The sequence below is a fragment of the Rhea americana genome, unplaced genomic scaffold, assembly GCF_003343005.1.
Source record: "Rhea americana isolate MKP2758 unplaced genomic scaffold, rheAme1 scaffold_472, whole genome shotgun sequence".
Lineage (NCBI taxonomy): Eukaryota > Metazoa > Chordata > Aves > Rheiformes > Rheidae > Rhea > Rhea americana.
In genome coordinates, this window is record NW_028186615.1 from 111,136 (window position 1) to 137,644 (window position 26,509).

At 51.1% G+C, this 26,509-nt stretch overlaps 2 protein-coding genes across 2 annotated transcripts in view; one reads left to right on the forward strand and one right to left on the reverse strand.

Annotated features, from left to right (window-relative positions):
• DNHD1 (dynein heavy chain domain 1) overlaps positions 1-13,101 on the forward strand; it is a 59,348-nt gene extending 46,247 nt beyond the window's left edge. Inside the window, exons 30-41 of the mRNA XM_085316565.1 lie at positions 199-640; positions 970-1,110; positions 1,855-2,043; positions 8,392-8,570; positions 8,808-9,362; positions 9,591-9,773; positions 9,944-10,118; positions 10,536-10,643; positions 10,967-11,171; positions 11,270-11,361; positions 11,923-12,650; positions 12,736-13,101. Coding sequence (XP_085172691.1) covers positions 199-640; positions 970-1,110; positions 1,855-2,043; positions 8,392-8,570; positions 8,808-9,362; positions 9,591-9,773; positions 9,944-10,118; positions 10,536-10,643; positions 10,967-11,171; positions 11,270-11,361; positions 11,923-12,650; positions 12,736-13,101 — 3,363 coding nt within the window. The remainder of the gene's footprint in view (positions 1-198; positions 641-969; positions 1,111-1,854; positions 2,044-8,391; positions 8,571-8,807; positions 9,363-9,590; positions 9,774-9,943; positions 10,119-10,535; positions 10,644-10,966; positions 11,172-11,269; positions 11,362-11,922; positions 12,651-12,735) is intronic.
• Positions 13,102-13,318: 217 nt separating this feature from the next.
• The window catches only part of RRP8 (ribosomal RNA processing 8), a 17,081-nt gene continuing 3,890 nt past the window's right edge, over positions 13,319-26,509 (reverse strand). The window contains exons 7-18 of the mRNA XM_085316566.1: positions 24,276-24,449; positions 20,669-20,980; positions 19,211-19,293; positions 18,768-18,906; positions 18,109-18,243; positions 17,881-18,004; positions 17,583-17,719; positions 15,642-15,755; positions 14,958-15,139; positions 14,503-14,728; positions 13,919-14,129; positions 13,319-13,825 (exon numbers count right to left, since the gene is read on the reverse strand). Of these exons, the coding sequence (XP_085172692.1) occupies positions 13,557-13,825; positions 13,919-14,129; positions 14,503-14,728; positions 14,958-15,139; positions 15,642-15,755; positions 17,583-17,719; positions 17,881-18,004; positions 18,109-18,243; positions 18,768-18,906; positions 19,211-19,293; positions 20,669-20,980; positions 24,276-24,449 (2,106 nt within the window). The 3' untranslated portion in view covers positions 13,319-13,556. The remainder of the gene's footprint in view (positions 13,826-13,918; positions 14,130-14,502; positions 14,729-14,957; positions 15,140-15,641; positions 15,756-17,582; positions 17,720-17,880; positions 18,005-18,108; positions 18,244-18,767; positions 18,907-19,210; positions 19,294-20,668; positions 20,981-24,275; positions 24,450-26,509) is intronic.

Genomic DNA, 26,509 nt, shown 5'->3' on the forward strand with positions numbered 1-26,509 from the left:
ACACTGCCATCAGCTTCCCAAGAAGATGTAGTTTTGCCATTCTGTCTCTTTTGTCTCCTTGGTCTTCTCTGTTGGCTCATCTGCTTTCTCTGTCTGCAAGGTCTCCCAGGTGGAGTGGGGAGGATGGTCTCCTTGTGGGGACCTCCATGGATGCAAGAAGGGGCAGCTGACTCCTGACTTCCTCTTGTCTCTTAACAGCTTCTGGAGCAGAGATTTAGTACAATACAGGGAGATGCTGTCCTTTGTGCAGCTGCATTGTCCTACCTAGGTGCCTTCCCCCCACTGCGGCGTCAAGAGTTGCTAGAGAAATGGCAGGACCTGTGTGCTGGTTGCCACAGTCCCCTAGAACCCAATGATGTGCAAAGGCTGCTAGAAAAGGAGCTGTCATGCCCAGGTCAAGCCCCCTGCAATCCAATTTTGCTGCCAGTACGATGTGATTTTGACCTTCTGACCCTGCTGAGCTCGGCAAGGGATCAGCGAGCCTGGGACCAGGCCTGCAAGCCACAGAGCACAGACAGTCGCCTGACAGCCCTGATGCTCCTCACAGACATGCATCATTGCTCTCATTTCTGGCCTCTGCTCCTCGATCCTGACCAGCAAGCTCTCACCTGGCTCATCACAGGGCAAGGAGTGGGCAAAGGTATGTGACGGGGTGACCAGATAGGGCTGGGACTGTGCAAGGAGTGCAACTCCTGTAAATGAGGGCTGAGGAGAGCCCAGCCTGCTTTGGGGCAGTAGACATAACATGTCCCCAAATGCAGAGTCCTAGGAGGCTTCTGTGATCACATTTTCCTCCAAGAACCACGGTTTGGACAGCAGAGAGTTTCTTTAGAAGTTTCTTTGCTGCATGGGGCCCAGGGGAAGGGAAAACTTGGGAAAGCAGATGACAGTATCCTTCCTGCTTCTCTAGAAACCTCTCAGAAGCCCCATGATGGTTCTGAGTAGACATAGTCCTCTCTCTATTTCCAGGTAATTCCTCCACCAGCCCCAATCTTCTCTTCAATGCCAAGGAGCAAAAGATCAGTATGGAGTCACCTGAGAAAAATTTTCAAGTGCTGTCAGCTACAGACCCCAACCTGGCGCAGAATCTCATGGCTGCTGCTAGCAGTGGTGAGGGCAGGAGTGTGAACTCAGTGCAAATAGCCAACTGGAACTTGCTTCCTCCTCCATGCTTAGACTGACTCCACTAGTATGCAGCCAGATGCAGAATGCCTTTTACAGATTGCCCAGGGCATACAGTGAGGCTCAGACATGAAAAAAAATGTCCCAGGGTGCAGAATCCTTGCACAAGTGACTGTGCAATGGCAAATCTCCATCTTAGAAATTCCTTGTTCAGATTACCTGAAGGTGACAGATCCTGACAGGCTTGGGAACCATGAGTCAAGCTGGCCATCAAGCATACAGAGGGACTTGCACTGACTCCCCCAGATTAGAGTGTTCTTGCATGTGAGATGCCTAGCAGGTCATCCTCAGATGGCAAATCCAGGTGTGCCATTGTCGTGGTATGCTGTGAGTACAGTGTTATTGACAAGAACAGGCCTCTAACTCCTCAGTGAAGAGCAGGCTGCCCTGCAGTGGCACCTGCATTCTGCATCCCTGATCCTCCAGTTTGGTGGGACTTCTCACCTCCAGGCAGGGCAGAAAGGGGCTGAGCAGCCAATACAGGCCAGGAGTTTGGGAGGCTGTAGCCACTATGAAGAGGCTGTTCAGGTATGCATGGGGAGGAGTGGCAAGCTGTGGGGAGAGGGGCACTGCCCACAGAGGGGCAGTGCGGCGCGGAGAGACACATGATTGGTCTGGGTAGAGTGCAAGAGTTCTGTATGGCACCACAGTGCTGTGTCTCTGCTTTCACAGGCACAAGGGTCCTGCTGCTAGACTTTGAGAAGGGACTCACCTGCCCTGCTGTCCTGCAGCTCCTGCAGAAAGGATCACTGCCAGGTGCTGAAGGCAGCCTCGCTGCAGAGCAGTGTAAGAGCAGGCAGATGCTGCCCCCCATCCAGCTCTACCTGAGCACTACGCTGCCACTCTGCACCCTGGGAGAAGGTAGGGAATCCCAAGGTGAGCCCTGGCAGGTTACACCTGTCGCTGGCTAAGACTGTGCTCTGCCTGCTAGTGTGGAACATAGTCAGGTCAGTCACTGGCCCCACAGTTAGATAATCTTGCTCAAAATAAGGATTTGTCTCTAGCACCTTTTACGCTAAAATTTATGGATGAAAATGTTCGAGGAACTCCAGTGATGGTTTATTTCTGGCTACCTAGTGGCTCCAGCATTCATCTCCCAAACTGAGCCCTTCCATTATGAGACAGTTTTCTTCTACATATTGCAAGCAGATATTTGCAGAATGACACATCCTCTTCTTCTGAGAGGCTGTAACCTTAACACACCTGTGGCAGGAGTGTGGTTTTGAATTGCTGAGTTTAAAAGAAACATTGGTGTCTTTAATAGCAATTATGTCATTTTTGTCACACATATGCACTTATTTTGAAACCACTTTATTGCACCTAATCAGATTATATACAGAATGTCTTGGCAGGCCTGTCTCTGTATGTACAAGAATGGAGTGTGTAGCCATGCACTCCAAGACAAATGTAAGAATGCTTGCTGTAAGCTGGCAGCTCAATGTCTGGCAGTGACACAGGAAAACAGAAAAAGACCCTCAAAGTATCTATCATGTTTACAGGCTCCAGGCTTGCACAGAATAGAGATCTAGACTGCAGAAATTCCTCTCTCAGAGGGCTGCTGGTTTGCCTCCTGAGGCTGGCAGTCATGTGGCAGGACTGTTGTCAGTCCTCTTGTTCAGCATGTTCCCTGATTGCTTTCTTCCTTGGCAGCTCAAACTCCATCAGTGTTCCAAACTGCAGTGCTTCAGACAAGCTGAGCTATGTCTCCCATGCCGTTCCTGCCTGTGGCACATTCGCTGTGGCCAGGACAGTGAACTGCTGACACTGCCCATGGCCTTATGTTGTCCTGGAGCCCTCTGTCAAGACACTGGCTGCCAAAATATCAGCTGTGTTGCATCTGGTACCTGGTGTGAACCTAGCTCTGATGCATTACTTTGCAGTGAGGGAGTTGGCTGTCGGTTCAGTTCCTCTGTCTCTGCCCTTTGCATTGCGCAGTGCAACACATCTCATAAAATTTTTGTGTGCGAGTAAGACCTTTTAGAGCCATATTTACTAGTTTTTGCATTATTTGAGACATTTCTCTATCAGGTAGTGTATAGAAGACCAGGACTCTTACACAAACAGTGTAGCTTACCACTTTGGTGGACCACTCATCATCTGGATAACAATGTATTCTTCCAGGAGCTGCTGAAGAGAATTGCTCCTTGCTTCTGTATCTAATAAAAAGAGGAGTCAGAGCTATTGCCTGAGTCTCTGGCAAACTGTGTTATCCTCCACTGGGAAAGATGGGGTTTGCCCATTAAGTCTTGCCACAGAAAATTCAGCTAAGAACAATAGCAGACTCCTACTCCTTCTGACTAGTCTTCCAAGAAGGTAGCATATGTTTATGAAGAGAACTAAGATTCTTTTCTTGAACTCTTTTCTTTCATCATTGATGTTTTGTAGCTGTCTTTGAATAGGTAAAATGATCCAGAACAGTTGTGAATGAGGCCCCACTGATTTACATTATTTGTGGAAAATAATTTATCCTAAAGGCATTTGGGCAGATTTGTTTGGCAAATCACTGCCAAACCACTGCTTGTTACTGTAATGAGTTGGGTGGGGGCAGTGTTTAGCAGCTGATGACACATCTGCAGGCACTGCAGCTTGCACAGCTACTTGACTTTTTTTCAGAGGTGGTGTTGGTTAGTGCAACGGGAGTTCCCAAGCATAAAATGATCCTCACAGTGCAGCTGGTGACTGCTTAGTATGGTGTTTCTGAACTTAGGAGCCTACCCAAGGGCTGGACTTTCTCCTTTCTCTCTCCTTTTTTTTTTTTTGGGGGGGGGGGCGCACTAGGGTTTCTGTTCTATTTYTTTCTTGTCCTCCAGATCACAGCATGTCTTATCTCCCTAGCTTTTCTTTAGCTCAGGATATATCCTGTGACAGCTGGTCACCCCTTCTGCTCTGGTTTTAGGCTGAAGGCCGCCTCACGCACACACCTAACTGACAAGGCCTCTGTCACACAGTATATCAACTAACCCAGTCTCAAAAGATAGGAAACAGARAGGTCAGTATCTCACTTGAAGAGATGCTAACCACCACCCAAACTGTGGCATTTGCTGGTCTGTGAGAACAAAACACTATATTGTATATATGTGTAATCTTGTGACAGGTAAAGTTGAGTGACAGTCCACCTGCTGAAGCATCTGACTCCAGTCTTTACCTGCCACAGCCCTATGCTGCTTCTCTCACCAGTGGCTTTCCCATGGGACTGCCCATGCCCAAGGGCAGCATGGTTGCTCTTGTGGACTGTGGCACTGCAGTCTGGTGACCTTTCTACCTGATAGGGCAGGGGGGTCTCTTCATAGAAACTGTCTGAACCTTCCTTGCATGGATTTTTAACTTGGTTGTTACTCTCCAGTATAAAATTTGAAAGGTATCTACATCTTATTTTCACCTTTCCACATAAGTGGTTTTTAGGATTGTTCCTCTACCTTCCTCAGCACTTCAGGAGCAAGTAGCAACATGGCCTCACAAGGCTTGTGCCATGTTTGACTGCATGCAGAGTGCCARCTCTTGGTCCTGATCATCCCAGGCCTCAGGCCAGTGTGGTCAGTGATCAGGAGGTTGGTGGCTGCCTTCCCACCAGCATCTGCATTACTGTGGTCTCTCGCTAGGCAAAGCTGCACCTGGGCTGGTATCAGAGCTAGTCTGCCATCCCTGAACAACAGCCCTGCTGGGCTTGCCTAGCTCAGCGAGCCTGAATCATAGGATGATGTACCTTCCAAGGCAGGCAGTTATTCAGATGCCAACTTTAGGATGATCAAAATCGCTTTTTAGGCGCTACTGATTATAATGCTTGTCTGGATAGTCCAGGTAAACCTCTAAATTTGGGTGTCTGAATTTGAGGGGAGCCCACAAATACTCTCTGTCAGGRTGTCTTCACTATGTGTCTGCAGACAAGCTCTACTGACTGCAGACTAAAATGCTTGCTCAAAACTCTCTTCTCATTTTGCATTTCACGGTATCCTAAAAAAACCTGGGGCATGCCCTTTCTGCTACAGCAATCTGTCCTGTACTCATTGCTTTTTATAGCCACTATCTACTCTTTTTTTTTTTTTTTTTTTCTCATGAGGGGGCTCTTTTTATATCTTTAAAAGCCTATATATAATGCAAACACACACACACTTACAGTCTTCTATTTTTTAAAGCAACTAAGCTTTGCTTATGCTAACTTATCTGTCATTGGCCATTGGCTTATGTCTTACGCTTTGCAGCTGGATTTAAGTAGGTCTTGTATTTCCTATGGTGGAACATTTTCATTTTCTGAGAGGAACAGCCATCATCATTACTACTATGATGAGGAACATAGAACAGGCAGGTATGTTATTTACCTGACTTTCAAACTGAGAGTAATAAAGTATAAATAGCAGTATCTCCAGGAATCTTTTTACATATTACACTGAAATTGCCACCCAGAAAGGCAGGCCAAGCAGGCTGAGCATGCACCACTGTCAGACTTCCTGATGTCAGCACCTGAGAATTCGCACAGCTGGACTCCAGGGAGGGTCACAGAGTGTTGAAAACATCTCTGAGACTGCCTGGCCTTATTGTTTCTGAAGACAGTTGTTGAACCATTGGATCCCAATGGTAGTGCCAGCAGCAGTTGTTTTAGCTCAGCATAGTCTCATGCCATCTGCATCCCTGTGTCTAAAGACTACCTGTGATGTTCAGGATCACCCACCCAAGTGACACATTCCTTTATCTCAGCACCACACGCTGCTTAAACATTTGGCTATGGTGGCTCACAGCATGAGGAGATCTAACAAGTCTGTGAGCTCACCTTGTTTGTCCCTTGTGTGCTCCAATCTGCCAGCTCATTGCTGAAGTGCAACCACAGAACAATAGAAACACAGAATAGCTGGGATTGGATGAGATCTCTGGAGACTGTCTAGTCCAACCTCCTACTCAAAGCAATGTCAATTACAGCAAGTTGCCCAAGACTATGTCCAGTTGGGTTTTGAATGTCTCCATGGTTGGAGACTCCACAACCTCTCTGGGCAACCTCTTCCAGTGCTGGACTTGCTCCAGGAGCTACATGTCTCTCTTCTGTGTCTAGAACTGGGCATAGTATTCCAGATGTGGCCTCACCAAGGGCTGAGCAGAGGGGGGAGGATCACCTCCCTTAGCCTGCTAGCAATACTCTTCTTAATGCAACCCAAAATAGCATTGACCTTCTTGGCCACAAGGGCACACTGATGGCTAATAGTCAAAATGTTGTCCAGTAGGACCCCTCAGATCCTTCTCCACAGAGCTGCTTTCCCACCTGTCGGCCCCCAGCCTGTCTTGGTGCATGGGGTTATTCCTCACCGGGGAAAGGACTCTGCACTTTCCTTTGCTGAACTTCATAATGTTCCTCTGCCCATCTCTCCATCCTGTTGATGTCCCTCTGAATGGCAACACTGTGATCTGGTGTATCATCCACTCCTCCAAGTTTTGTATCATCTACAAAAGTCAAAAGAGATTCTCGTGATGGATTTTCTTCACTCTCTGCCACACTGTTAGTCTCCTTCACTGGACAAGCTATTTCCTCCTAGGAAAATGAGACACAGGCTTTTCATAGCTCTGGCCTTGGTCATTCTTGCACAGGGCTCAAAGATGAACCTGCACAGGCATCATCGTAGAGAGGTCGCAAGTCAGCTCCTGAAGTGTCCCCAGAGGCTCTGTTGGGGGGGGGGAGGAGGGTGTCTACACTCCCTTTTACCACCAGCAGAGTGACCCAGGCAAAGCCCTGGCTATGCTTAGCTGGGATTACTGTATTCTCATATTTCCAGCTCAGCCAATAAGCTGTTTCAGCTCCTTCGCAAGTGCCCGGTATGCTCTCGATAACCAACACAATGCCATCATAACAGTTAATTTTTTTGAGTTTGMTGGTTTGTTTCTTTTACCTTAGAGCCAGTCCTCTCTTTTCTGGCACTTCCTACACCCCAAATACTAAGGCATTTGAGCAAAATGCTGAGAGGCTCCTTTGGGGTTTGCTGGCTATATAAAACTTCCCTGCTGTTCCTGTCTTTCATTGACTCCATAAAATTAGGGATCTTTGGCTAGAAGGAACAAAGCAGAAGGGACAAACTCTGGCTTTTTATGATTGCATGGTATGCATATGAAATGATATAATGGGAGGCATGTGACTGCCTATCTGGATAGTGTTAGGTGAATTTTCTGGCCAGTAAAGCTTTGCCTAAAGATATATATGACTGTCTATACAGACATATTTGAAACAAGAGAAGGTCCAGATGATAAGCTCAAACACAAAGAGATGAGCAGCAAATGAATTTCTTCAGCAAGATGGAAAACTTTCTGATCCAACCACTCAAATAACTAAAATTCAGCTCTTTGAAAAGGATATTGCTGTTGAGTTTGAAATCTTCCTTCTGGACCATCTCAAAGGGCTATTCTCTTGCTCAGAAAAGCAGCCTGTGATTCAGACGGTGTTCATGGGAGTACTGCTACAGCAATTTAAAAGGCAGAGTTCTTATATCTGTCATGCTTCCACATACTGACAATGAGAGCTTTGCTCTTAGTGGTGAGCAGTCTGAAAACCTATTGTCATCAGAAATTTCCATTTTACATAGTGCTTCTTACTCTCTTGCTCCATCTGGGATGATTTGCAGGTCACCCAAGTTCATTGTATTTCTTTATGACTGAGCCAGTGGTAGCTTTCACAGTTGCTATTGGTACAGGCTTTTGATATAGCCTCCTTCTTCCCCTTGGCACCCTATAGCAACACTCAGCTTGTCTGTAGTGACAGGCTATTGCTGTCCACTCATGTTCAGCTGCTTAGCTTTTTGCACATCTCAGCCTTGTTGTGAACCAAGGGCTGTCAGAACACCAGTTCTCTCCTGCTGTGAGTGTTTGAGAGCCTGTGGCTAGTGTGCTGACCCTGAGCTGGTTTGTGAAATGTTGCTGTTCTGCTAGCACCACCATGATCCCAGCCCAAGCCCAGCTCCTCTGGAGGCTTTAGCACTCACCTCCTCATACATGTGGGCTCCATACAAGACCCACATGGCACAGGCCCTCTCCTCCAGACAGAAAAAACAGCTTATGCCCAGCATGTTAGTGGCTCACCTGGTAGAAGGTCAGATGCCAGCTGGCTTTGAGAATAGAAAAGGAAGATGAGAAGCCGCACTGTGTGCCACTGCAGAGGCCTGTACACCTTCACCTTATAGACAGGACCCTGGTGGACAACAGCTACATGCCCAGCTCACCTGCCATGCTTTCTTGTAGAAATCGATCACGCCGTGCTCAAGCATCTAAAGATAATAGACTTGAGCCTCAGCCAGGAAGCTTTCGAAGCCCTGCTGCTACAGGACATCCTGCATATTGAGCAGCATGATGCCAAGGCCCGTGCAGAAATGATACAAATTAATATTTTAGAGCTGGAGGACAAGCTGGAGGACACAGAGGTGAGCCATTGCCCAGCAGCCTAGGCACAGGGTTGTGGGCAGCAGCATCAGTCAGCCCTACTCTGGTGCCTGCATGCCCCCTCCCTAGCAGCTGCTCTACCATGTTATTTTCCCCCACTTAAGTGTGGTGACCTAGCCATCATCCTCTTCTTTCCTTTCCCTGATGCCACGCACAGCCCCAGGCTCAACGTTGCTGACTTCTCTTTTCTTTGCCCAGCCTGTGCTCTGCCATTGCAGGAGGAGCTGCTGCAGCTGGTGTCCCAGTCATCACGTCCACTGCTGGAGGAGGAGAATTTCCTGCCCATGATGGAAGTGCTAAACATGCAGCTCTCAGCCCTACGTACCAAGCACAACTATCTGCTCACCTTGCAGAAGCGTCATATTGACCTGCAGTCCCAGTACCGGCAGGTGGCCCGCTTGGGTGCAGGGCTACACTATGCACTACAGCAGCTCTGCCACCTGCATCCCCTCTATCGCTGTTCTGCCAAGACTTCCCTTAATGTTATCCATACAGCCTTGCTCTCGGTAAAGCACGTGGAAACAAGCGGTCAGGAGCCACTGGATGTCCGGCTGGTGGCATTTAGCAGGGCTGTCACACAGCAGTTTCTAGCGTACGCTCAGTGCTGCCTGCAGGAGAGGCACAGGCTGCTTCTCAGCCTCCTGGGAGCCCTGGTCCCCCTCCGGCTGAGCGGCCAGGTCAGCAGCCTGGAGTGGATTGCGTTCTGTCAGGGGCTGCAGGAGCCCGTGGCAGAGCAGCTGCTGCAGCCAAGCAAGGTGGCCCRGCCCAGCTGGGTGAGCCAGGCAGCATGGCAGGAGTGCGGGCTGCTAGAGTGCCTGCCACCTTTTCAGGGCCTGCGCACATCCCTGAGGGCACAGGCTGCCCAGTGGCAGGAATACTTCTGCTTGCCCTCCACTGTGGTGGGCCTAGCCCCATGGCCTGAGCACACACACCTGACCCTCTTCCAGCGCGCAATCCTGTGGCGTATATTCTGCCCAGAAAAGCTGTGCCGTGTGCTACAGGACCTCACTGCGTGCCTCCTGGGTTGGTCCTGCATGGACAACAGCAGCAATGTGGCCAGGCTCTACCACTACAGTCAGAGCAGTGTGCCCCTGCTCCTCCTCACGCTGCCCTGCAACACTGCTGGTGCCACCACCCACCCGCTGCTCTGGATCCAGGAGCTGGCTGCACAGCAGCACCGCACGGTGAGCGCTTGGCAGGACCAAAATGATCAGGGCACTGGCTGAACGCCTTCAGGGGTGGCCAGCCCCTACACAGTTTTGGGAGGGTATCTTGGCCCTGTCCCTACACGGTCTGGGGTGGGAGAGATAGCAGCAGTCTTGTCCCTGCAGAGGTCTTTGTCTGCTCTTTGTAGGAGGAGGTCACTGTCATCTCCTTGGGCTGTCCGGGCTGCATGCACCAGATCAGTGCGGCCCTGCGCACCTGCACGAGGACAGGCCACTGGTTGGTGCTGAACAACTGCCACTTGCAGGAGCACTGGTCCCCCGAGCTCCTGGCTGAGCTTGGCCAGGTCCTAGCAAGCTCTGAYGGTAAGGCCCCTCCACCCTGGGCTGCACTCCCACTCCTGCAGGCTGGCTCTGCTCTAACACGCCCCTGTGACTTACTCATGCCCTCCCCTCCTGCTCTGAGCAGTGCCCGTGCATCATTGACAGCATATGCCCCAGGCCTGCACGACCTCTGCAGCCCTATTCTGCACTACTTCCCCCATCCATTGCCCTCACATATACCCAGCCCCTTCCCCAGCATACACATAGCCCTAGTGTCAGGCCCTATGCCGTCCCCCAGCTGCAGCCAATGCAAAAGTTGTCCCCTTGCACCATCCCATCCCAGCTGCACTGTATACATACCCATCTTACCTCTAGCAGCGCAGCCATCTCTGTTCCCAGGCTTTCCCGACAGAAGCTGTTTCCCCACTCTGCTGCAGACCATGATTCACCTCTTTGCAGACAAGGACAATGTATCACAGCTATCAAGGACCAAAGAGGACTATGTAATCCATGCCAAATTCCGGCTCTGGCTCATTGCTGCAGCCTGCAACCCACGTGCTATACCAGGTATGTGGCTGGATGCCACTGCTGTATTGATGGAAATGCCTTTCTACAGCAGTCTGTGAAGTTGGCATGTCCAGGTGACTTAGTGTAACTCTGATGGGAGAGGTGTTGCTCATTCTCCTGGGTATGGTGGATAGGGACCTGCATGCCTGGATACCACCCTAGTCCTTAACACTATGCTGCTGCAGGTGGAAATATTGCAGGCTCCTGGAGGTATAGTAACCCTGGAGGCCATGGTACTGTGACAGTTCTGCCACTGCACATCATCCCTGCCTGGGGCCCCAGGCACAGGGGGAGACGCAGTACTGGCAGCAACACCCCTACAGGCCTGCTGCGCCAGCGTGCGGTTGCCATCTTCTGCGAGACACCCCTGGACCTGAAGGCACTCCTGTTGCACACCTACACCAAGGTGCTGAACCAGCATGCACGGTCAGGGTCATGGAGGCAGAGCCTGGCTCTTCTAGTGCTGCACACTGTGCTACTGCATCGCCAGCACTACAGCCGGAACCTGCAGGCTGCATGCTACCAATGGTGAGTCAGGGACACTGACAGCGATGCTGCTCCCCTGGTGTGACCTTGCACTGGCTGCAGGCTGCCCTGATGTGGTCGCATGACTGCTCTCTTCCCAGGACTGAGAATGAGCTCTTTGCTGGCTTACGTGCCCAGGAGCACCTCCTGCATCTGCTTTCCAACCCTGAAGAGGCCCTGAAGGTGCTGACAGGTAGAGCAGTGCCATACTGCTCCCAGAAGGAGCAGGACTCTGCACACTAGCAGCAAGGGAATTCCCTCACCCCTGCCAAGATCCACTAGCATAACCACTGCTGCACTCCCAGCTCCATCATCACCCAGCATCAACTGCACCTTCAGGAGCTCCTGCCAGGAGCCAGGAAGACTGGGCCTAGGATGTTACAAGCCAGCTGAGCAAGTCACAGTCCCTCCTTATTTCAGGATCAATTCTTTATGGAGGTCACATACTGGATGGAGGAGATGCAGCAGCTGTGCAGAGCCTAGCTCAGGAATGCCTGGACACTGCATCCCAACTGCCGCCAGGCTCTGGGATTCGGAACCTCCTTGCCTCTCTCCAGCACTGCTGCAGCACAGGTAAGAACATGCCCTTTACCCAGAGAAGCTCAGCAGCATGCATATTTGGGGAAAGAGAAGGGTAAGAAAATGTACACCTTCCTAGCAATAGTGCCCCTTTACAGCAGAGTGACAGTGTGGGACATCATCTGTAGGCTGGAGGGAAAACACAGGGCCATGAGCTGTGCCTGTCTGCCTCCAGGTTTGTCTGAGGATGAAGTGACTTCAGAGATCCAGAGGTGCATCCAGCAGCTCCCCAGCCTAGCAGTGACAGCCTCTTGCAGTGTGGTCCAGGGCTTGCAGAAAGAGCTGCTAGCAGTCCAGAGCCGTGCCATGCTCTCCGATCTTCTCCGTTCCCAGCAGGTCTGGCAGCCCCGTCAGCTCCCAGCCAGCCAGCAGCAGGAGGCCCTGAGGCAGTTTGCAGAACAGGGCCTAGCACTGATAGTAGGGCTGCAGCAGGACCTACAGATGCAAGGATGGGAGGTAGGAGGCCGAAGTAATTTCCCACAGGAACAATCTGAGCCTAAACCTGGACCTTTGCATCAGTTCCTGCTAGAAGAGTGTGGAAGTTTCCTGGCTTTACTGCACCAGGTGGAAAAAGACCTCAGCTGTGTGCAGGAGCACCTGAAGGGTGGGGTCTGCCAATCACCCCGGTGTACTGCTATCCTACAGGCGCTGCAACAAGGATGTCTGCCACAGCTGTGGCTGCGCTATGTTCCTGCAGGGCCACAGGTCCCAAGCAAGTGGCTGAAAACACTACAGAGTCGCTGCCAGCTGCTGTGCAGCTACCTGGACGCAATGGGAGGACAGCCCGTGCTGCTTTACCACCTCTCTGCGTTCCAGCACCCACGCCGGCTCCCATTGGCACTACTCCAGGAGACAGCCCTGGCAGAGAAGCAAGAGCTGGACCAGTACCAACTGGATCAGCAGGTAGTGCTACCCTCCCTATTGCAGACATATGTACTGCTTCAGGAGAGATCAGGTCATGTCTCATCTCCCTGCTGTTGACTTCCAGGTGCTGCCCAACCTGTTGCCTCCTGCTGCACCTCCAGAGACAGGCCTGCTCCTGACAGGCCTGGAGGTGCGCAATGCACTGTGGGACATACGCTTAGCTGTACTGCAAGACACTTACTCTGCCCAGCCCTGTCTGCTTCCCCCYGTCTGGATCAGGGCAGTGCAAAAGGAAAAACCTTTGGCTCACAGCACTGCTCCCTCCCAGACACAGTATCGCTGCCCTGTCTTCCTAGGACAGCTTCACGAGCCTGTACACCTGGCCAGTCACCAGGCTGTGCTACATGTGGTACTGCCCTGCAAGATCTCCCCAACCCTCTGTGCACAGCGCCGTGTGCACATTGTCAGCCGGTTGCCATGCCCAAAATAAAGGGGAAGCTGGAGTCCACAGGGTGAGAGACTCCAGGTAGGGGGCCCTCCACCAGGCAAGGGCACATACATTCTAGAAAAAAAGAGCTGGTCTCTCAGGTCAGCAACTAAGGGAAAGCCCATTTCCTCTCTGCTTCAAACAAAATAACCTGCAGCTACCAACAAACTCCGGGCAGGAAGGGCTCACAGAACAGTAGGGGTGGAGAAGCAGACCCGAGTTACAGAAATAAATTGATATATTAGTGTGTATAAAACATGCTGCTTCCTCTGTACAGTGCCCTAGCCGGGCGCAGGCTCCCCACAGGGAGTTCACACATATATAAATAAGGCCCAGACAGCTGCATACAGTATTTACAGCCCGCGGGGGGCTAGTGCTTGCTCCGGGGCCAGCCCCACCAAGACCAGCTGCTATGCCCAGCCCGCAGGATCATCCATCCCAGCCTGGACTGGCCAGGTTCATTTCAGGTCCACATCAAAGTCCAGCACCAGCAGCTTGGTCTCCTCTGTGCCATTGCGGCTACCCACCGCACACACAAGCTTGGTGTTGGAGGCACGGATGCGCCACACTACACCCCCACTGCCCCCACTTTCTAATGCAACCAGGTTGCGCACAAACTCGCCCGTCTTGAGGTCCCAGAGCTTGACGGTACCATCATCTGAGCTGGTTACCACAAATTTAGAGCTGAACTGTAGGCAGGTCACGGCACTCTGGTGCTTGCTGGGCCCTGGAGGAAGAGGATATCTGTTAGTCATCCCATGCTCCCATCTCCAATCCAACACTCCCTGTGAAGGGAGTTGTTCCATCCCCCTGCACTCACCCTGCAGTGTTTGCAGGCACTGGCCCGTCTTGATGTCCCAGATCTTGACTGTGGAGTCAGCGTTGCCAGATACCAGGATGTTGTCACGTAGCTCCATGCCACTAGTGAGTGACTGATGTCCCATTAGAGTGTGTAGGCAATTTCCACTCTCTACATCCCACACTCGAATTGATGTGTCCAGAGAGCCACTCACAATGTGTGTCCCATCAAACTGCACAGAGAGATGAAGGTCAGCATGGCCTGCCCAGAAAGGGGAGGAGCGTTCTTGGCAGAATCATATCAGGAATTTAGGGCAAAGTAGATTAGCCAGATGCACATAGCTTATTCACAGTGAATATGCATTTGTTTCCCTTTCAGGAACGGGACATTGTTTGTGTATGCCTGCAGTACAGGTGCATGTAAGGGGCCCGGGAGAAAGGAAGACAGTGCCTCACTTGCAGAGTACAGATGTGGCCCATGTTTCCCTGCAGCACGTGCATGGGGTGGGATGGGGGGGGTAGAGATAGCCTCTCACTTACAGGAACAGAAATGGCTTTTGTATCCCTGCAGCATGAGTGGGAAGGAAAGGGTAGCCAGGATCTTACCTGCAGGGAATAGACGCGGTTTGTGTGTCCCTGCAGCGTATGAGTGCAGCTCTCACTCTCAGGGTCCCACACTTTCACTGTGTAGTCATATGCACCGCTCACCACCTTGTGCCCATCGTACTGCACACAGCGCACAGCAGCCACGTGGCCCATCAGCACATGCAGACATTGCCCAGTCTCGATGTCCCAGAGGCGCAGCGTGGCGTCCCGTGAGCCACTCACAACCCTATGGGCAAGGGTGCACTTGGGGCCTGATTGTGTCAACACCAGACTTCACCCAACTGAGACAAACCTGGGAACAGTAGCTTCCCTCTGGGTAGCCCCAGCTTATTCTCCCCATGGACACTTCTTCCCACATAGTATCTTTCAGCTACAGATCAGTCCAAGCCTTGAACATCTCTGCACCTTCACTTGCCCCATACCCCAAACCACCCACCAGCCCAGGCCCCCCCTACCTGTTCCCATGCAAATGCATGCAGCGCACTGTGGATGTATGCCCATACAGTGTGTGCACACATTCGCCTGTGTCTGCATTCCACACTTTGAGCGTCCGGTCTGTAGAACCGCTGATGACAATGCTGTCCCTCATCTGGGAGGACCAGACACCCCCTGTGTGGCCAACCAGTGTCTGTACACACTACCAAGAAAAATGCAATGAGATGCTGGTTTGAGAATAGGTGAACAACACAACAAGAAGGAAAAGCAAAGCGTAGGACTTTATCTGGACAGGGGACTGGCAAGGCTCTTCAGGGCAGCAATYCCTGTCCCTGCAAACTCAGAAACCCAAGACAGAGCCTTCTCATAATGACCTCTCACTATCCTAAAGCCAATGGAATTTCTTGCCCTTTCTGGATCTCCAGGATGGTGATCCACACTTGCRGACTTCCAGTGGAAACACATACATGGCCAACTCCTACTCATTTGTTACTGCACCAACCCTGGCCTCTAGCTTAAGACAGCTCTTCTCATCAGTCAAATCCTCTCCTCAGCTACACTCTGCCAGAGGCAAGACAAACCCACCTAAAAGGCCATGACCCCTGTCACACCACTACCTGTCCCTGCAGCAATGCAGAGGAGCAGCAGAGCTCTCAGTATGCCAGTGCAGCAGCCTTACAACATAACTCTGGACAACAGCTCACCTCTCCAGTGACAGCTGACCATACTTTGAGCGTATTGTCATCTGAGCCACTGACTATCCGGTTGCCACAGAACTGCAGGCAGGTAATGACATGGTCATCATGTCCCTTCAGCACCTGTGCAGGAGAACAACATAAGCAAGAAGGGAGCTGTTGGCTACTCAGAGCCCCTGATGTTGAAGAACCTCCAGGGCGCCATCAGGGAAATTTGTCTCAATGTGACAAACCTGGACGTACGAGCTTCCCTCTGGGGTAGCCCTACCTTATCCTCCCCAGGGACACCTCAAAATAGACTCTGAGGAAAGCGTTGCACAAGCAGCTCTGGCAGGAGCCTCTGAGGAACATACTTTGAACCACTTAGAACTTCTTTCAAGAAGCTGGGAAAATGCCAACTCCATCCTGCTGGTTGCTGTAGCAAGTGCAGGAGCATGGGGCAGGAGTGGTTGCAGGGGTAGGAGGGAAGAAGAATAGATCACTCCTTGTAATGACTGGCACCTCCCTCCAGCTTCTCAGCTGGGCAGCAGGTATGGTAGGGCCAAAGGGGGCATTTGGAGGTTACTGCCAGGGGAGAACGAGCCACAAGGGAATTCCAAAACATGGGCTGGTCTTCGTGGCTATTAAGGCTGCACAAGCTTTTGAGCTCAGAGCTGATGTTCTATCACAGATCAGAAACTAGCTGGCCAGGAGAAAGATCACATTTAGGACTACCAGCTCCATTTTCCTCATGGTGGAGGGCAAGCAATGCACACACAGCTCTGCATTAGCATCCACCTTCTCAACACACTTAGCAATGTGAAATGGGGGCAGAGAAGGTGTGAAATGACAGAGCAACATCTGCAGGCAGACAGATCAGATGGGTTAGGCAGGACCCCAGGCAACACCAAGGCACGTTAGAGAGATCTGGCCAAGCCAAAAGGATGGGCAGCATGGGGGCAAGTGGCAACTCAGTGTGAAAACAAGCCAAGAGCTGCCATTTGCAAGGAACATATTCAACTTCCCATCAGAAAGGGACAGGACAGGCATCCCTGTGGGCAGTGCCCTGCAAAGTTCTGCTCATGGTAGATGCAGAGACCAGGGTGTTTATGGTCTCAGGAAGGGGTCACCTGGTGCCAACCTGTGCTGCTTGGTAGTGCAGTGACTGCACAGCCAGCGACTGCACAGCACAGGCCACCACAGCTTACCCAAGGTGCTGCAGAGACAGAGACTTGGAAAACGGCCTGGACGAAAATCTCTAGATGCAAAAAAGCAGCTAGAACTGAGACTGTAACCTGAGAGATTTTGAGTGAGAAAGGGTAGCTGGAGATCTGCTCTCAGTGTCTCATGGACAAGATCAAGGGGCAGGAAGGGACCCTGGTCAGAGAGAAGCAGAATAAACACCACATTCTAAATGCTGCTGTTATAGGTTGTACTAGGGCTGAGGTCTGGCTAACCCTCAGAAAGGCTGCACCTCTGCCTGGAGAAAAGGGTGGTTACAGCCCTGTAATGGATGCTCAGAGAGGTAGTGGATGAAAATAAATCTCCTGTCCTGAGGTTCAGGGTGACCCTTTCACTAGAGATCCTGGCAGAGCTAAAGTCTAGTGCCATCCTTCATGGCAATGCCCAAGATCAGCCATGTTGCCAGCTACAGCCCATGGGAAAGTTCCACATGAGCTGTGCTGTCGATACAATTACTGTGGAAAGGGACAGGAGCTGCATGCAGCTGGTAGGACCTCCAGCTTCACGGAAGCTAAAGTTCAAATATTTCTGGGTGAGTGTCTCTGCCCTGTGACTAATCAAGACAAGACAGACACGGGAACCTTTTCCAAAGCACTTTTAAGCTTCTTAGTGCTGTTCCCATCCTATTGGTCATGGGTATTTCTCTGCTACTTCCTTCCTGGATCAGTTTCCTACATGTCAGATCTCTAGGGCTTGTGCTTCTCAGCAAGGGCTTCTGAAGGCACCCACCTTGGGGGCTTTGAGCTCCCCGCTGCGCCAATTCATGTCAATTTTGTGCTGCCGCATGAATGCAAATTTCCAGGGGCTGTACATAAAGCCAGGGCTCAGCAGGCGCCGCTTCCGCAGGTTCAAGGGCTCTTCTATACCTATGGGAGGAAGACATAGCAGGATGCAGACTCTGTCACAGTACAGGGGTGGTCCATGCCCTTAGCCTAGTGAGGGAGCTAAGATACTGCACAGCTGTGGGCGACCCTCCTGCAGATCCCAGCCACAACGTTCCACATACCATGTGGAGGAGGACCTTTACCTTCTTCACGGCATTTCTCTCTCCAAAGCAGGTTATCTTCAGCCAAGACTCTCCAATAGCGGCAGGTCTGGGCAGCACGGAGCAAATCCCGAGGCTCCAGGAATGAGAGGACATAGAGTGCCAGCTGCAGGAAGGGAAGACAAGTCACAAGGTTAACAGTGGGCCTCTAGAGCTGGTAATTATGAGCAGCACCAGGGCTGCAGTACTATGTCCCTTGCCCGAACTCACCTCTTTGGGCAGCAGGGAAATGAAGTCTCTCTGGAACTGTGGCTCAATGACCTGCATCATGTACTTGATTTGGGAGGGCTCACAGCGATCAATGAGCTCATCCAGAGCAAGCAGCTTCTCTGGGCCACTCCACCGCTGAGGACAGGGGCACATCAGTCACAATGCCTGCACACACGGCAGACCCTCACAGCCTCCTCTGCCACTCTGTCTGGTGCCTACACCCCCCAAGCCCCAGCAGAGACACCAACCAGCCCACCTGGGCTGCAGCAGAATAGGACAGGCTTCCTAAACCTCTGGAGGAGGCCAGGGCTTTCCTCCCTAGACCCAAAGACAAAGAGGAGTTGCAGATACAAACAGATGGTGCTGGGAGCTCCACTGGCCACATGGGATGGAACACAGGCGCTGCGTGGTACAAAACAACACTACTCCAGGACAGAGGGCATTCTGCTCTGTGGGAATCAGAGGTGGACTAACACCTTTTCTGTGCCTCTTTAGCTAAGGCAAAAACTTGGTAAAATACATTGTGGGACCCCATCTCCTGCCCATGGTCCCAGGCAGCCACAGTGCCTAGGGGTTCACTTCCCTCGTGCCTGCTTTTCAAATGCAGAACTTCACAGTGTCCTCCACGATGAACCCTTCGGCAAGGTTCATATGCCTACCTGGAAGGTGCGAAGCCAGTCCTGCAGCTCGGGTGGGGGGGCCACAGAGGGGATGCGACGGCGCCGGGCCTGGCCTGGTTTAGCGTTGCGCAGGTCCCCGAAGGTGGTGGTAGGACTGGGCATGCAGGGACCCAGGGTCCTGGACCACAGCCAAGGAGAGACCAGAGCAAAGGTGAGACTTACCAGTGCTACTCTGGGCCATGCCACGCCAACAGTTCTCAGAACTGAGGACCATATAAGCCACAAATCACAAGCTTCCTCCCAGCTAACTTCTTGGCCCATCACTCCCATGGGGACCACAGCTACAAATACAGTCCCTTTACCCCAACTTGCATTACAGCAGGTTGCCTAGGTGACAGAGGAATGAGATGGGTAAAAGAAGTCCTCCCCACTTCCTAGAGCCAGATCAGTGTGTAGCTCACTATGCAGAGGTTTCATCTTACCTGCTGTACTCAGAGCCTTTGCATAGCTTCTTGCCAGGGGAGAGGGCCCTGCCATCCAGGCCATTCTCTGACTTTCGCTTCATCTGCAAGGGGAAGAGTAAAGGTGGAGCACAGCCCTCCGCACACACAAAGCAAGGCAGAGCACAGCCCTCTGCATACATCCTGGGTCACCTGTTTTTTGCTAGAAGTGACAGAGTAGGAGACCAAGCCTAGGGACTCTTCCAAGCCCATGCTCACATTCTGGATCTGCAGAGGGAAGCTGAAGGCCACTTGAGCTCTACAACTGGCACAAGAGGTAACTTCCTGGGGGAAGTTACCCCAGGGACTTGGCCCTTCCGAAGGGAGTATCAGACCTGATAGGGAAAAGTCAGCAAAGCAGGTGTACAGGGACAAAAGCAGGGGCTGAGAATACCTATCAGTACACCAGCTTGGCCTTTCTCTAGGCATAACTCAACATGGAGCAGGCAGCTCTGCAGTCTGAGCAGGGAACCTGGCACACTGAGGTCTCCTGACAAAGAAGCCCTAAAGCCAGGCCYTGGAGCTGCTTAGTATCACACCATGCTACACTTCCCAGCCATGCTGGGATGCACGGCAGACTGTGCCCTGACATGGCTGCAAAGAGAATGACAGCCCCCCAACCCCATGCAAGAAGCACAAAGATAACAAAAACCGTGACTACAGTGGGGTGGCTACTAGCCAGTGTTCACAGCCATGAGAAGGTATGATCATGGGTCTACCCCCAGTCCAGGCAGGAAGCTAGGATCTGTTCTCCTCCACTGACTGCTCCCTGGCACCAGCTGTAGTTATCATCTAGATCACCAGCTCATGATCAGGGCTGGGCAAGGCTTCTTACCACAACACCCACAAGCTGCAGAAACCTCTCCATGGTGTCAGCCTGATCCTTTCAGCAGAGACTCCTGCTGCCCTGATCAGGCTCTGCACTACAGCTCACAGGCAAAGCAGGACTGTTACTGTGCGGATGAGCATGGTCAGAGACTGCCAGCAGCCATTTGGATGCATGAGGACAAGCGCTTCCATCCTCCTGGCACTAAAAGCTACCCAAGTTAACAGTCACTGTGAAGTGCAATCCACACTATAGAACACCTGGCCCAGCCAGCACACAGCTACAGTGGCCAGCCCTGAGCTCCCCTGGCTGGCCCTCAGTGCCCCACAAGCTCAGCCAACTCCCACGGTGCCTGGGGGGTCTCCACTGACAATGCCACCCCAACACACACAGAACACAGTTGGGTCTGAAAACTCTGCAACAGCCCATGGCTTGCACTGGTACCTCTACCACAGCAAAAAGCAAGTGCCAATAAGCTCCAAGGCCACCTGGTACAATGGGACCAAAGGCATCATGACAGTGCCAGCTCCTGCTGGGAAAACCATGAACCACATAGGGAGTCCCACTCTTCAGGGCAAAGCCCTTGCCCAGGACAGCAATCTCACAGAGGTTACCTTGGGCCGTACATGGCGGAGGAGTCCACCCTCTTCTGTCCGCTGCAGGTAGTCTATCCAGCGCTCGCCAATGGTGTAATAGAAGTAGACATCGCTGCTATCCTCCCCTTCTTCACTGTAGCAGCTCCCCTCCTCCTCCTCCTCCTCCTCCTCCTCCTCTTCCCCGCGGGCTCTGGAGCTGACTGACTCCTGTGCCCCTTGCTCAAGGGAGCCATCAGCCTCTGGTCCTGACCCTGGGCTCCCTTTTCCAGAGCGCTCTGGCTCCCAGGGGGCTGATACATCCTCCTCATCCTCCTCCTCTTCAGCCAGCACCTACAATACAGGGAAATGCAGGGTCAGATCTATCTGCTGCAGCTCTGCCCCTCCAGCTCTGCGAACACCCTGGTGTCCCAAGCTAGGGGACACACTGGTGAGCCAAGGAGGTTGCCTCCAGACAGACCAACAGTCTGAGGAGCACAAGGGCTCCCCTCTGCAGTCCTAAAGAGGGAGTGATGAGCTAAGCAAAGCCAAAGATCGAAAGACAGGAGCAGACCACTGAGCCAAGGTGGTCTCCACGGCATGCAGCAGCTATAGCCAAGAAAGCTCTGGAGACAGGACAGTTCTCAGCCCTAGGGAGGCACCCCTGCCACGTGAGCTAGCATCCAGCAACTCTGTAGCTGAGCAGGAAATGCTACAGGAGTGTCAGAGCCACTGAACAGTATCAAATACCCTAGCTCCAGCACTGCCCATCAGTCTACATCTGGTTGTGCTCTACCTCTTCATCTCTATATTGAACCATTTCCCTACCTGGAGCTGGAAACAACTCTTCCCTAGGTTTAGCAAAGCAGGGAACAGAGCTGCTGTACATGGCCATCAGAGTCAGCTTCAATCCCTGGGAGAGATCCTAGTACCAGTAAGGAGGTCTAGCTTATGCTGCATTGCAGCCTTCATCATAGTATGAAGGTCCTAGCCCTCCAGCCAATCTGACCAGGACTAAAGTTTACCAGAGAGGGAACAAGTACCATGTCCCCATCTAATGCCACCTGTACCCTTACTCCCCAAAGAAAGTAGCACTCTGAATAACAATGCAAAAAAACAGAAGCATTCTGTAACTACTTAGAAGAAACAAAACAATGCCCTTGTATCACATAAAGGTGAAGAATTATTTTCCAATATACCAGCAAAATACTTTTAATCAGTAGGTCAGGATAATTTGCATCAAAAAGCCCTAGAAAACAGTACGAATAGACTACTGGCCCACATCCCTTAGTTTTTACTAAATGTTGGAACACCTAAGAAATGGCAAAGACTGGGAGAATGTGAAAGTTGTGACCAACCTGAGGAAGGCAAGAGCAAACCAAGTTTTTACATAGCCTAACATCTGCTTAATAGAAAAGCAGGTACAGGATTCCACTGGTAAAAGTAAAATAGCAGTAACATTCTTTGGCTTTATGAAAATAGGTCTTTTCAAATAAACTTGTTTTTATTCCTTCAAGTGTTACATTTCGTTAACAAAAGTAATTACACAGATGTGATGAACTCAAACACAGCCTCAAAAGGATTGTTGCTGATTCAACATATTTCTTCAATGGGCCAGTTAAGAGATCTCAAAATGTACTTGTTACTGGGGAATTGCAGATTTTCTAGTGAGGGGCCTAGTTCAGACCCATGAAAAAAAAGACAACATTTGCTTTATTCATAATCTAGAAGGGAATAATTTTTTTTTAAATTAAATTTTGAGGTTGACATTCACGTAGGTAACAAGGACAGGACAGTCACATAGTGTGGTCTGCATCACTGAGTAAACTGGGCTCACTCAAATGAAATGCATTTAAATATAGCCAGAGGCAATGTTTTCCATCTAAGAACAAGGAAAGCAGGTCCAGCAAGGCATCAAGAACTGTGTATCCTGTAAAGCAATAACTGCAAAGGGTTAAGAGCCTGCATTCAGCACAGGCTTCAGGTTGAAAAGAAAGGCAAGAAATAAATCAATACTATTCCCTGTGCTACGCTACACAATGGAGTCCTGCAATATCCAACTCACATTTTGTCCAGTTCTTGGCTCTCCGCTACAAGAGAGACATGGAACTACTGGAGAGAGTCCAGCATAGGGCTACAAAGATGATTAGGGGACTGAAGCATCTCCCCTATGAGAAAAGGCAGCAAAAGTTGGGCCTGTTTAGCCTGGAGAAGAGAAGACTGCTGAGAGGGGATCTTATCAATGTCTACAAACATCTGAAGGGAGCATATCAAGAGGATGARGCCAGACTGTTTTCAGTGGTGTCAAGTGACAGAACAAGAAGCAACAGGCAAAAACTGAAACACAGGAAGTTTCATATGAATACAAGGAAAAACTTCTTTACTGTGAGGGYGACAGACCACTTGAACAGGCTGCCAAAGAGGTTGTGGAGTCTCCTTTTCCAGAGATATTCAAAACCTAGGTCCTGGCTGGTCACCATCTGTGAGACCATTGTACTGAGGCAATACTGGGGTATCCTGAACAGGCACTGATATTTCTCAGGCAGCAAAACACCTTTCTCTCTCAGCAACCACCTTCCTCTGCCTACAGAGCATGCTCAAGAGCTGAGCAGGGCAGAGCTTCCCCCAGTTGCACGAATTTCCTCAGCCCCACGGACAACAGCAGCAGGAAGATGTACTTCCTGAAGGAGTCCCCAGAGCCAAGCTGGATACGTGCCAGTCTGAGTAGGCAGCGTGCTGGCCACYGCTCTTCTCAGGCAAGCAGACAACAGGGTAGAGAATTTGGCAAGAGAAATGGACTCTCCAGCCTCCTCAGCTGTCATTTTAGGGGAAGAATTTCTCTTCACGCCCAGTTCTGGAACCTTAGTGAAGCTTAAACACTAAAAACTGTCTGCAAGAAAGTGCAGTGGTACCAGGCAACAGGACAAGAGGCAATGGGCACAAACTGAAACACAGAAGTTCTGCCTGAATATAAGGAAGAACTTCTTTCCTGTGAGAGTGACAGAGCACTGGAACAGGTTACCCAGAGTTTGCAGAGTCTCCTTCTCTGAGATATTCAAAACCCACCTGGATGCAATCCTGTCTAACATGCTCTAGGTGACCCTGCTTGAGCAGGGGGGGTTGGACTAGATGATCTCCAGAGGTCCCTTCCAACCTCAACCATTCTGTGATTCTGTGAAGAGACCTATAGACAGGCAGTAACTCTGGGGTGGAGAGATTTCTGGAAGCCACTACTATCCTCTAGGGCCAGGTCACTGTTTCTATTAGGGATTCAGAGGCAGACACATCAGACCTTTAGGCAGATGCAAAGCAGTCAGAGCTCCTGGCAATGCTCTACATTCAAGGGCCACTGCACCCTACAGCAGGACACCACATGCATTGAGGCCACAGAACCAGCTGGACCCTTAGTATTTCAGCTTCTGCTGGTCAGCRTGCTCCACCTAAGCAAATTGCCACCTTAAAGGGAAATCATAGACAGATCACTTGACTTTTTAAATGGACACAGCTTTCCTTGGCCTCCTCGCTCCAGAGGCCAAAGCAGAGATGTCTCATCTCCCAACACAAGGGACGTCTCCCTAATTCCTACACTGCTGTGGAGAAGTCTATCTCCATATCAGGTAGGCAGGGGGCTCTACCTTTCTTTTCCTACCTGGGGCACAGGAACTTTGGAACTGTCCCCCTGCAGATCAAGGCTCACCCTAGCAGCTTCCTCACTGCTTGGCCTTCTTCTGCAAGTCATCCGCTGACTGTTCAGCTCCAAGATGCGGGTGGTAATGCCTTTGACATGAAGAAGATCGTCGAGGGAGTTGAAGCCCTTCAATTCCTGTCGGAGGAGAAGCAAGATTTAATACGGAACTGGATGACCCAGGGACTAGCCTCAAGGCAGAACCAAGACTGCTCATACCCTCTTCAGATAGAGTCTGTTCCCTGACAGGTGATCTGAAACCTACCAGCCTAAGTTACATTTACACCCACAGGCTCCCTTTAATATTGGTGGTGTGTGTGTGTGCATTGGGGGTGTCACAGCAGGGCTCAACTCCTCACTACTGTTCCCATCAGAGTTAAGGAATACCTTTTACCCAAAGGTTTCCCCTGTAATCCTCCATAAGTGTTTCTACAAATCTTCCCTACCCTGAGCAACAACTGCAATGCCTAGCCACATATGCCTGTAAAGAAAGGGCAACAACACCAGAGCCATTGCTACCAAAAGGAGAAGTGGCCTCAAAGGAAAAGCTAAAAGCTCAGAAAGAGCTGTGGCTTCCAGCTAACTAATCCCAGGACTGGGAGCCATCAGTGGTCCGCACAGCTCATCTTCCTTGTCTGCAGTTCCAAGGAAAGAAACAAGTCCCAACCTCCTGCTATGCACATACACACATACACACAAGTGCAAGGCACTTATTCTCCTGCAAAACATCAGGTCAGGCATTAATGCTCAGCCCCACAGACACCCAGAACCACAACTTACAGCAGATCCTACCTATGCCATATATCGACTCCAAGCAGCTTCTGTCATGAATCTGTCTACATATAAGGGCTCAGAAGCAGTAGGGACAGTTGGACTGTTACAAAAGGAACAGGATCCCAGGGGAAAGCATCCTCCTTTCCCACCTAACACAGACATTAGGGCCAAGTCCAGGTTCCTATCACCCTTTTAAATTTCTTCATTTTAAGTCAGTTCTGTTATTTATTCCCATTAAGTGCTTTTTGCCCAAGTCAGTGCTCTAATACTGAATTTTATTTTTACAAGTCCATTTTCATCTGTTTTAAAACAATACTATCCTTTAGTTTAAATGGCTCTTACTCTTCCGCCTCCATGTTGTTTACATTCCAGCTGTATTTATAGCCGGTGACCCTGCCCCTCTCAGCCTCCTCTGTTCCAAACCAAAAAAAGTCAAACTCTTCTTGTCTTCCATTCCCCTGATCTCTCCTGTCTCTCTTCTCTGTCGACTCCTACTTGAACAAGGAGGCTCTACTTCAGCTAATTTCAGCTAAAGTCTTATGGCATTAAGAGCATAAAGATGACATTAATCTCCCCATCTCTGCTAAAAGTGCCACAACAGATACAGCCTGAGATCATATTTACCTTTTTCATAGCTGTGTGACGCTGGCAACTCACAGTCATCCTGCAAGTGACTAGTACACTCAGGCTTTTCTCCTGCTCTGTCATTTTCAAATAACAGAGTTAAATGGTCAATCACAGAGGAGCAGCAGGATTTCCAATCTATTATGACTGCACCAGACGGGCTCCTACCCTTTCCTGCTCCTGCTAATTCCATGCAGGAACTCATTTTTTTATGCCATTAACAAGCAATATCATCTGCCACCAGCCTCTAAAACTCTTCCCCAAACCCCAGATCTTTAAGTCTCCCAAGGAACCTAAAGACTGGGGGTGGCCTGCATGAAGGGAAGCGTTCCTGCAGGAGAACTCTGACCTAGCCTGCTCTGGGAGGCTCCTGTCCGGGAAGGTACCTGCCCTTATTCCTTTCGTGACAGCTTGCAGACCTCGACAGGAGCTGTTTACGCGGGGCGTGAACAAAAGGCTCCTTCAGCCGCTTCCGAGCGGCAGCCGGCACATGCCCGTGCGCACGAGCCACCCCACGCCCCTCGCCGGAGGCAAGGCTCCAAAAGCTAACAGGCTGCCTCGGGTCCAGGGAGCCCTTGCCGGCCACGGCTGAGGAAAGCGACAGGAGCTGCACTACCCCTCCCCGCCTCTCCGCCCGCAGCCGCGGCATTCGCGCAGCCTCCGCCAAACGCCGCGCCGATCTCGCCTGCCCGGCACACCCCTTCCCAGGACGCCGGGCCCGGTGGCTGCGGCGGGCGAGGGCGTCCGGCGCCCTGGCCCCCCACCCGGCAGGGCGGAGCCCAGCGCGAAGCGGCGGCAGG